The 12,182-nt window shown below is 40.0% G+C and overlaps 1 protein-coding gene across 1 annotated transcript in view; it reads left to right on the top strand.

Moving 5' to 3' along the window:
* The window catches only part of LOC105826521 (microtubule-associated serine/threonine-protein kinase 4-like), a 167,638-nt gene that overhangs the window by 69,972 nt on the left and 85,484 nt on the right, over nt 1-12,182 (top strand). The window contains exon 3 of the mRNA XM_012664501.1: nt 10,817-10,886. Coding sequence (XP_012519955.1) covers nt 10,817-10,886 — 70 coding nt within the window. The remainder of the gene's footprint in view (nt 1-10,816; nt 10,887-12,182) is intronic.

Below are 12,182 nucleotides of genomic sequence, written 5' to 3'. Positions count from 1 at the left end.
TAGCAGCATCATCCACCTAGACACCCAAACTAGAAACCACAGCAGCTTCTTTTGTTGCACTCTCCCTCCCACTTTCCTCCCTGGATGTGTTTTATACCTGGGCCCTCTCCCAGTGCCACAGCCACGGGTTCAGGGATTTTGCAATGGACAGAGAAGTGAGATCCCTCCTTCTGCACGCTCTCACTTCCTGTGCCCACCTCCGTCACATCTCTTTTCTACTTTGAAGCTAATTTTTTGAAAGACACGAACTTAAAAATTATGTTTTTATTTAAAGTAAAACATTCCATGGTTCATCATGACATACACATGTGTAGCGGTTCCCAAAGTGATGCCCAGAACAGCAGCAGCAGGAGACTGGTTAGAAATACAAACTCTGAGGCTCCAAGCCAGACCTTCTAATTAGGTAACTGTGGGGGCAGTGACCAGTAGTCTGTGAACCAGGAAGTCCTCAAGGTGATTCTGATGCCCTCTACAGTTGGAGAATAATTGCACAGTAAGTTCTAAAGCCTGGCTGCACATGTGAAGCTTAAAAAAATACCCAGACCCCGGATCAATTAAATCAGAAATTCAGGTGCCTGGCCTGGCGTCAGTATATAGCTTTTTAAATGGTCCCCAGAGATTTTGATATGTTGTAAAGGTTAGAGAATAACTTAAACTGTAGAATTCACTTTTTTTCCTTTCTTAGCAGACTCTGAAGCAGTGTCTCTGAAACCTGAATGCACACGGGAATCACCTGGGAAGCCTTAAAAATGACTGATGATCGCTCCCCACCCCCACCCCACCCTCATTCTGATTTAATTGGTTTGCAGTGTGGTTTGGGCTTTGGGGTTTTTTAAGTTCCCTAGGCTGTTTTAATGCGAAGCAGCCAAGGTTAAGATCACTGTCTGGCATGCCTAAGAATCACCTGGAGTACTTGAAAAAACAGGGGCCTCACCCAAGTGAAGAATCACCTGGAATACTGCCCTAAGGCATATTTCCACCTGACCCTGGCCTGTTGTAGTTTGATCTTCATCCATTCTCTCTGTTCCTCATGGTTCACTGCCCTGCTCTAATTTCTTACAGCTCCCCCTCCATGGCGTCAAATTACTTCAAGTTCCTTGAATGTGTCTTGCTTAAATCATTGGAAGAAAGTGTAGGTTATTCAAGCCAATAGATTGTCAATTGATGAGCCATTTGGAAAAGAAGTAAACTGGACTCCTATCTCATTCATTAATACCAAATAAACCCCATGTAATTAAAAAATTAACTTAAAAAAGCCATAAAAGTACTAGAAAAATGGGTGCATTTAGAAAAATAATTTGAGATTGAGGAAGACCTCTTCAAACAAAGAATAAAACCTAAGAGCATAAAGAAAAGTGGTTGATAAATTTGATTAAATGAAAATTTTCCTGCAGAATAGCTACCATAAGCAATGCGAAAGATAAACACAAATGGGAAACACATCTTCCATGTATTGACAGAACTGTACCTCAATGTGCACAAAAAAAAAAGACTAACATTGGAATTTAGTGGAATAAATTACGAACCAGGTCGTTTGTGCAAAAGAAACAACATATTAAAAGATGCTCAATCTCCTTTCCCTTCACTTTTCTTGCTACCTTCTTCCTTCAGGACTCAGATGGAAGGTTGCCCCTGTGAACCCATTCTTCGCTCTCCCTCAGTTTATCCTTACCCCATGAACAGAGCCCATCATATTCTGCTAGGCCTTTCTTCCCTGCTGGGCGGGGTTAAAGGCTTGTGGTCAGGCATGATCTGATTCATCCTTCTTCCTTTAAAGGCTACCAAGGGTCTGCCACATTGTAGCCAAAAAGGAAGGAAATATGGCAGTACTTTAATGTCCAGCTTCTTAACACTAGTCTGCCTTACAGTCACACCAAGCCTGACACCAAAGGAACTGGCCATTACTGACCGCTTGGATATTCCCAGGATACAAAACTCTTGCTTAATAACTGTGGCTCAGTAAGGTAGTGATTCTCCGAAGGTTGATATTTGTACATGCAGAATCTTAAAGTTGCACGTGATTTGAAACAGGCTCCACTAGTCACACTCGTCAATTACTTTAAGATTGTCCACTTAAATATCGTGGATACATGGATGCATGTACAGAACATAGAAGAATAAGGACCTGAATGGACATGTTCTTGTCATGGATGTGAGCAAATGACGTTGTCTGCAAGAAGAAATGACTAAAATAATTAGAGAGCGCTCTTAGTTTTGCTTCTGATAATCAGTTGAATTCAGATTCCATGCCTTGATTTTAACTGTCCTAATAATTTTAAATATTTTGAAATTATGTGGACCAAATAATAGACATTCTGCCTCAAAAAAAATGAAAGCATGAGTTCCACAGATTTTAACTCAAATATTCACGTATTATTAGGTACTGATTAAAATGAAAGCTTATTTTTTTTTAATCAGCTGACTTTAAGATGCTTGAAAACTGGTTTGAACAAACAAATGATTAAAGTTGGTGGTAAAAATATAAACAAGATTATGGTCAATGAATGTTTTCCTTTTACAGAGAATTTTAATCCAGGAACATAGCAATGATATACAGGCTTAGCTTGATAAAGTGGGGAGCACTGAGGGGTCCTGTTTTCGTGGGAGGGAGAAATCGTGGATATGATTGAGTAAGAGTGACTATAGGATTTGGGTGGGGGAAGTTATATACCTGCTTAACCCGGGAGGATACCTGTGGGCAGGTGGGATTTCCAGATTGTTGACATGGTCGGATCTTACTATTTGTCTGGCCTAATGGAGAAGGGATTTCAGGTCTTAGTGTTGTTTGAGGATACTTAGAGGTCAGAGTGAGGTGAATGTATAAAAGGGACATTGAGCTAGTATTCTTGAGACAAGAAAGGAGGGAAATTGAGTTATAGAAGGAAATAGGAAAGCGGGGGGGAAAAAAAGCCCAACACTTCCTGGTTAAAAGCTCTCAGGAACAAGTGGAAGTTTAGCATATAATTTACAATACACAAGAAATTCAAGGCCTTGGTTCTCAACCCTAGCTGCATATTAGAATCTTCTCATTTAAGGGATGGGGTAGGGCCTGGACATAAGCATTTTTAAAGCTTCCCAGGTGATTCCAGTATGTAGCCCAGGTTGACAACTGTTTATTGAGCTAAGGAAATGGCAGGGGCAAGTGTGAGAAAAATATTAGAGGAGGAGGAGTCTCGAGGCCCGGGGTTTTCCACGGGTTTGTGGGAACTGAAAGTCAGAATTCTGATTTGATAGATTCTTGGCACATTACAGATTATTTTATTATGAAGCAGTAGGGTTGATATCTATGATTTTTTAAGTCTGAACACATTTCTGGAATTAGAAACTGAAAAATTATTTAAAAGAAGAAAAAACCTTGCACGTATTTTGCTTCTTCCAGATAGAATTTCTGTGTACCAGAAGCAAAAGAAACATTTAACATTTGTTAAATGGGACCACCTTAAATTTAGTATTTATTTTTTAACTAAGAGCTGAAAGGAGGAAGTTTATAATAGAGAATACCTTCAGATTACATTTAGAAAGTTACATGGATGTGTAGCATTTCATTTAAATACTTCCCTTTGACTAGAAATTACTCAGCAGTTGAAGCAAACAGCCTGAGAAGAACCAATTTCCTGATAATATCCACCCTTCTTCTAGGTAAAAAGGGGAATTCTTTGTATCTAATTATGTTAAGGAATTAAATCCCTTCATGTAAGATGGGGGAAAAAAAATTGCACACATTAGGTTACATTCTTTAACTCAGAGTCTTATCAGACTCAGAGACTTATTAATTATCTGAGATTAATAGAATGAATCAAGTTTCATAAAATTGCATGAAGCTTAGGAATACCTGTTACAATGCCTACGTTTTTACCTCCCTTCCTTGACCTTACAAATGCTACTCAGTAACTTTAAACAAAGGGTAAAAGTAATCTCTTCTGTGTTACTGGGAAGATGAATTACTGTAGATGGGAGGAAACATACAACTAAAAAAAAATCAACTTTCTTCATCACTCTTGACATTCACCAGTCTTTACTCGGGATCACCTTGAGATGTGACATCAATTCAGAGTAATAAGGAAGGGTCAATGAAAAGCTAAAACATTCTCAAGAACCCATTATAACACATCTCCAAGGGATTCCTGTCAATGCCACGGCATTTCAAATACAGTACACAAATTCCAGAGAAACAGCTTCGTGAAATAGAGACAACGGGCATCTGTGCAAATCTTATGACATCGAAATTGACCTCTTATTGGATCTCTCTTCTGCTCCCTACACGTTTTCCACCCCATAACCTCATCAGTCATCCTTAGAAAGCATTCCGTGTACATTTATCTGCAGTCTATTGTGAAACAGTACATTCTTTATATGCTGTTGTCATTGGTAGTTTTTTTTAATTTTAAGTAAGTCAATACATTTAAGGGCTTTGGCTTACGAAAATTTCTTTGTCACTTCAATAAGGATCCAGAATTGGTTTCATAACATGAGCCTGAAGTTGGTAATATACTGCTGACTTCCATCAGCAGATTTTTAGCTCTTTACCTCTTGTTCACCTATTTAATCTGTTCCAGCAGTTAGCTCAAGGCCCTATGCATAAAAAGAACTTAATACATAATTATCGAATTAGGAAAACATATGTTTCCAGTTTACTATTAATATATGACAGGGACTAGGTTAGGCACTGAGAACTCAAAGCACACTTTTTGTGTGTCTATAGTTAAAACCAGACTTTATCTCTCACCAGCATTTAGAATTATAAATTAGTGGAAGGGAGAAATGGAATATAGTATGCATATCATGACAGAATGATTAAGATGATCATTACCCTGACTTTAACATTTAGCCTGTAGAATTTTCCTTCTCTACAAACTTTTGACTTAGCACTGTTGACTGGTTTGAGTGTCTGAAGCAGATTAGGGCCATTAAATTCATTAGGCACTAAATAATGTGAGATGAGAAAAAAATGTTATTTGCTCTAAATTACATATTGTAAATGCTATGTATGAGAACCACAACTAAATGTAACATTGTTATATATAATTGTATACATGCGGAATATGAGTACATTTTAATATATTTAAAATTATTTGAGGTGGAGCCTCCATAAGCAAAAAAGCCTAAAGCTTATCCAGGTATTCAAGTTTTGCTCTTAATTCCCTCTCACTCTCCCAAACCATATTCTCCCTCAGTCTTCCCCATCTCAGTTAATGCCACCATCTACCCATTTGCTTAGTCCTAAAATCTAAAAGTCTTCTTTGTTTGCTTTCTTTCGCCTTTGTTCCACTCAGTCCCATTTTTCAGCAAATTCTGTTGGCTTTACTAATAAAACATAAGTGAGATCTGCAATCACCCATCCATACATATCACCATTGTCTCTTACCTTGTCTATGCCAGTAGTCTCCTAACTTATCTCCCTGCTTCTGCTCTCACTTGCTTAAAGCCCATTGGCTACAAAACAGACAGCTAGAAGAGCCTTTCTAAAATGCAAATCAAATCATGTCATTCCCCTCTATGTAGTAGAGGATTAATAAATCTTTTGTTGACGAAATCAGTCAAGTGGTGAGTAATGGTGCTGACTCAGGATGGATCAATATGGCAGGCATGGGAAAAACCAAAAGAGATTCAGAGAGCCCAGATTATAAGAAAGCCTGGACTCATTGTGTGTAATTCTGTCTTTACTTGAAAACCAAGACATAAAAGTCTACTTCTGTTCATTGGTCTACTGTGAACACGTTATAGCCTACCCAGAGACAATTGCACTGACAGCCAATCAAGGTTTTTTCCTGGCTACTTAGAGTCCAAACAGCTGCCCAGGTTTAATTAATAGTCTACAATTATATCTGGAGAGGAGCCAGTTTCTGAGACAGGTGTCTAAATGAAAGGAAGATTTCTAACTCTCTTCATGCGTCACTTTTCTGGGTTTGGTGGGATAGACTGAAAGTTCTCTGGAGACCTGAAGTATTATTTTACGGAGTTCACTTAGTTCGAGGTTCCTGCGTAGTGTTCCAGTGCCCGCTTTCTCTGCTGGTATCCATCTTGCAAAGAGATCCCAGGTTTGATTTGGGGACGTTTGGTCTTAAGGTTTTTAAGCAGTACCCATGCATTTCCAAGAATCTCTAACAATGCAATAAGAAACACAGCACTGACTGTTACAGTGCGAATATCACAACCTATTTAAGGGAATCATCAGGTAATGACAACAAGGATTCCAATGGGGCTCACTCTTTGATCCACCAGGAGTTTCAAATGGCAATTATCATTAATTCTTGGATCCCCTCAGTCCTGACAGAAAATCAAGGCATCAGAAACTATCATTTCGTGAACAGACAGCTATTAAAAACACATTAATAACCTATAGAGGGTATAGCATATGCCTTTTAAAAAGATTTGCAGCTTGCTTCTCTGTGGTGAAGACACAGGACTTCTCCAATCTAATTACAAAGCAATCAAACAATTTAATTAATCTGGAGATCACTTTCTTAACAATAGCTGCCTCTGAAATGAGGTACCCTGTGTTGCGCCATTAGATAAAGTATGATTTTCATACACTGCTGTGTATTAGCCTTGCTAGTTCCCCATGGGGATCGTGGAGTTAATTACCTACCAAATGCGTGACCACTGCTCAGCTTTACTTTACCAGGTCAGAAACAGCAGCAGCGATACCAGCAGTCTATAAAGTGTCCTAGCACTCAAACATCCAAAGCCAGCAAATCCCTGGGAGCAGCAGGATTTGAGTTATAAGCAAGTGCTGCACATATGGGCAGAGAATTAACTGGCACCAGTTTTCATTTGAGAGTCTCTCAGGTATTGCTTTGCAGATGGGTGGATGAATTCAGATAGCAGTGCTATGAGGAGTGAAGGTCATGTATAGGACTCTGGTTTCAATCTATCTTGCTCTCGTATCCTGGGGAAGCACTGTGCATGTGCACAGCAAACAAGCCCCCATCTCTGAGTTAAAAATATGTGAGATGTGCTTTCTAATTTGGCCTAATCTAAATTAGCAGTATTTTGATCACTGTATAACAAAATAGTATTGCTAAGTCTTCAGAGACTGAGTAGAAATCAATTTTTATCTCGAATAAGAACAACGACTTCAAAGATTGACTTCTACCTGTCTAATCTGCTGTTCTTATGATTTCTCCCTAAGGAGAATTGAGGAATTTTCCATAATACATGACACAAAAGTCTACAGAATGCTCAGTTACACTTTTCTTCTGTTACCACCTCTAGTCTATTTCATTTCCCAAATTGCTTATCAATGGGTCAGTCATTCTCCTGGTCCACCCACATTGGAAATCTCAGTCACCTTTTGTCTGTACTCTGTTTCCCCACTTATTTCTAATCCATGAGCGATGCTTGGTTTGCCCACCAAAATATCCTTTTTATTGGTCTTCCATGTCTTGCTCTAGCTTGTCCTCTGCCAGTCCCCTACCTACCCATATCGATTATACTTAGACCAGGTCAAAACCTCTGGTGTCTCTCTCTTGCCTCCAGGTATCTCTGAAGACCTCCCACTAGTTAGTACCAATAAACACAGTTCACAGCTCCTTGGCTTTGCCAGTCTGAATTCCCTTCAGCCAGAGAGCCTGTCTCTATTGCCCTACTGTGTTTGGGTTGTTTCTGACCCCATCCTGAAGTCCCCTTCTGTTTGTCCTCTTATCTAAAGCTTGCTGAATTGCCCTTAATTTGAGCTAGAGTCTCTTGTCCTTAAGGAATTATCAGGTGCTCTAGCCTGCTTCACCCTCACTCATTTTCTCTAATATCCCAAGACACTTAAGAGCTGTAATGATAATTCATGTGTGTGTGTGTATGTGTATTTGCATTTCAACTTAGCTTTTCAATCTGATATGAAACAAAGATCTACGATTAGTTACGTAATACAGATGGTTTTATAGTCTTGAAGTTGAAGATGTGCAAATTTGGGTTTGGTTTTACAGCAGTATAGGAGTAGATGAGAAGAAAATAAGGAAATTTTTCAACTGATGGACCTGGAAAGGCAGCCCCAAATGGGAAGGCAAAATCTGGAGATGAGGAATGGTTAATGGCAGTCTTAATTTTTTTTTTTTTGAGAGCACAGTTAAATTAACCTACCTCTTGTATTTATATCTCTGCCCATCCATCCTCAAGGTGATGGGTCACCATGTATTATAAAATGTTGTGTGGGCCGGGCGCGGTGGCTCACGCCTGTAATCCTAGCTCTCTGGGAGGCCGAGGCGGGTGGATTGTTTGAGCTCAGGAGTTCGAAACCAGCCTGAGCAAGAGCGAGACCTTGTCTCTACTAAAAATAGAAAGAAATTAATTGGACAACTAAAAATATATAGAAAAAATTAGCCGGGCATGGTGGCGCATGCCTGTAGTCCCAGCTACTCGGGAGGCTGAGGCAGGAGGATCGCTTGAGCCCAGGAGTTTGAGGTTGCTGTGAGCTAGGATGACGCCACAGCACTCTAGCCCGGGCAGCACAGTAAGACTCTGTCTCAAAAAAAAAAAAAAAAATGTTGTGTGGCTTCTTAGGGACCACTGACTGAAACCTCTAAAAGTGAAAAGGGCTTTAAGTTAATTTTTTTTTTTAGTTAATTCCTTATTTTTCCCTTTTTCAGATTTTAACACATTAACTGCCATGTGAGTTGTATTTAACTCGCTCTAGTTTTGAGGGAGGCATCTGTAACTCACATGGCTCTGTACTTTGGAAGCTGCGTGAACTATTTTTCAAGTTGCATATAACTCACAGAAAACAATGATAAATAACAAATTTTTCATTAAATTAGAACGGATTGTTTTGTTTTCAAAGTTTTTATTCTATTTTCATAATAAAACACCGTGGCCCCAAGGCAAAAAAAAAATTTTCTAGGGCAGCAGTCAATGCGTTAAAAAATATTTAATAAGCTCTCTCTAATTGTTCTAGTTAATCACATTATAATCTCCAGATACAATGTTTTCTTTACAAAGAACACAGTACTAAGAACTTGGTGCCAGGTTTCATTGGTCTTGTTATTTCATTTTAAGTGAATAGGGTACCAGGGATTGTTCTCAAAATGTCTTGGCTTCAAATAATCAGTTATTTTGTTACTCCTAATAATTTACTGGTAGTTTTCTCTATATGGTGTGTGAGCAAAGTGAACATTTTTCGCAAATGAAAAACAAAATCTATATGAAGATTTGTGGCATTAGATCATTTCCTTTGGGAAACAAATTTTTTTAGCCATCTCAAAATTATCAAGATTTTTTAAGGAACGTGAAGAGTAACATACAAGCTAAGTTCAGGGTGCAGAAGGAATGAAGGCTGTTGAGAGAAGTTGAAAGAACTTAATTTAGCTGTGTAGATAAATGGACAAAATGAATCCTGGATTACTGGATGGCAAAAGCAGAATCCATTTTCCCAGGGGCCCCAGGAACAACAGATGCAAAGGCATGATAAATTTCATTGCAGCAGGGGGAAAAATGCCACATGATTCGCTATCCATAAAGAAACGGGCTTCTCAGCGCTTCCCAGTTAAATGGCCGTGATTGTGCTGTCTGTCATAAAGTTAATGGCATTTGTTGAAGACATCACTATAAAATTTGCAACCTTAAGTTAATTGAAAATTTTCAGTAGAGATGTAGCCAGTCCAAGAGTCCTCAAGGTAACACTAAACTTACCCTTCTTAATGTGTTCGCCTATTCTTTTCGCACACTGGTAATAAATTGTTTACCTTTACAGCCACATACTGACTTTAACGTGAAATCTTGTATTCCTTATACCTAATTACAGTAGTCACTTTCGTTAAGAAACCAGTAATGTGGCAACTGATTTGCTGTTAGGGATTAAACATACCTTCCTGATTTATTTTCCCCCTTTAAAGAATGAGCAGGATTACTCTGCGGCCTTTCCTCACCCCCTTATTTAAAGCAACTACAGTCCCATGCGGTCCTCAGACAATTCTGCCAATCTAATTAAACATGCAGAGGGAAGCAGGGTGGTCTGGAGTGTCCTGAACTTGCCCTCACCAGCTGCCCGCCAGGCTTTCTCAATGATCAGCAGCAGGTTGAGTGGTCTAATGGAGAAAGTAACAAGCCCCAGAGGAGCTGCCCTCCTTCCAGTGAGCAATCACTGCTCCATACGGCCTCTGAAGGACTTGGGGAGACGTGCTCTGCCAGCCTTTGTGTGGCTGTGGCTTTTAGGAGCTGGTGGCCAGTCACAGTCCAGCTGCTCAGGAGCAGAGGGATTGTTGAAGAAAATATTGACAAGGGGTAATCCTGCTGGGCCGCCCGGCGATGCTGAGCTACATCTGGATCATTTTAGAAATAGGTCCGAACTGCTGGATTCTTCCCAGCATTTTATGACTAGTTCCGACACATGTACCTTTGAAATATGTACTTTGGAATATGAGGATTTATCTTCAAGAGCTCAGACTTTTATTCAGCCTACTGTAAATAAATACTAAGGCTGCCTCCCTAAAATTTAGAAAGCATCGCCCTCCCTCCCATTGAAGCATACACTTACCCATCCATCCTGCTCTTTGAAATGTTAGCCTCTGCAGGGTCACAACCAAGACATTTATATATCCATTATTCGATGGGACTGAAATATTTATGCGATTAAATCTATGGCAGACTGCCGCCTGGTGATAAAAGCGAATGTGTTTATTCCTGTATCTTGTGCACTTGGAAAACTGCTGGAACTCAGGCTCCCCCCACCCGCCGCCCCAAATCCCTGCTCCGGGTAAAACATTGGGGGGAAAGGCATTTTACAGAAACAAAGAATCTTATTCCTAAGGAGAAGATGATTCTGGATGTGAATAATGATACAAAAACAAAATCGTGTTGTAAATTTTTCTCTTCTTTCTCTCTATAGGAAATAGCCCTCAAGATAGTCCAAGAAATTTCTCCCCCAGTGCCTCAGCCCATTTTTCATTTGCACGGAGGTAAGGACTTTTGTGAATGGCATAATACAGTGTTTTGTAGAGAATCCTGTCTCTTCTCTACCCTGCCTTCTGCCTTGGAAGGTCCTGCTCATTCTCACGTAAGACCTCTCGAAAGTCCCCTGGCCAAAGGATCTTAGGCTACTGCAGAACTTCCTTTTAACACACCTGCTTCAACAGTTTTTGTAGTGGCTTCTGCTTTGGTTAGTTATATGCCCCTCTCTTGGTCCTTTGCTAAATGGTCCAAGTTGATGAGCTCCCAGTGAGGGCAGAACGTCACCCTTTCTGTCTCCCCTCCCACCCCTAGTGTGGTGCCTTGGACATGCTTGGTGCTCAAGAGATTTTTACTGAATTTTCTGAGCTGACGTTATTAAGACTTGATTCATCTGTGTCCTAGTGCAATTTTTTTTATTCTTGTCGAAATACTTTTTACGAAAATGACTTTCTTGGGGTCACAGAATATAAACTGTGAGATGCCTCTCTGTTTGAGAGCATCAGGTCAGCGCTATCTTGATCCCCCTGAGAAAAAGCTATGTGTGAGCTAGAGGATGTTTTGTGTTTTTGCTTCCTGTCATGTTTAGATTTGGACACCAAATATCAAAGATATATGTGTCATATCTAGGTCATTGAGTCAAGAGGAAGCATTTGTTGCTCAGGGGATGGTGGGCAAATGATCTAATGTCAAACCTTTTCAGTTATGGATTTTGTACTGTGATTTAGCCAAGTCAGAGGAGTGTCCATGGTCATTTCTTCTGCATTCTGCATGTGGAATTAGAGTATGTCACCTGTCACATTGCAACCTTCATCTTTCTGGGCTTCTTCACCCTTCACACATGTATGCCTTATCCTCCTCCACCATGGAAAAACACAGAGAAAGCAAAATGTCCCTTCAGCCAGATTTCTGAATATTCAGGATACATTTGGTTGATTGTCTGAATGTCTTAGATATTTGCTAAATTTTCTTCAAGAGACGTAACCACATCCTGAAGTAAATTAAAGTAGCACATATAGATAGGCTTAAAAAATATATTTGTTCTGGCCGGGAGCGGTGGCTCACGCCTGTAATCCTAGCACTCTGGGAGGCCGAGGCAGGCGGATTGTTTGAGCTCAGGAGTTCAGAACCATCCTGAGCAAGAGCGAGACCCCGTCTCTACTAAAAATAGAAAGAAATTTGCTGGACCACTAAAAATATATAGAAAAAATTAGCCGGGCATGGTGGCGCATGTCTGTAGTCCCAGCTACTCGGGAGGCTGAGGCAGGAGGATCGCTTGAGCCCAGGAGTTTGAGGTTGCTGTGAGC

This window comes from Propithecus coquereli, unplaced genomic scaffold (genome assembly GCF_000956105.1).
Source record: "Propithecus coquereli isolate 6110/MARCELLA unplaced genomic scaffold, Pcoq_1.0 Scaffold9, whole genome shotgun sequence".
Classification (NCBI taxonomy): Eukaryota; Metazoa; Chordata; class Mammalia; order Primates; family Indriidae; genus Propithecus; species Propithecus coquereli.
The sequence above is the reverse complement of the archived record's forward strand: the minus strand, read 5'-3'. Positions and strand labels throughout refer to the sequence as shown.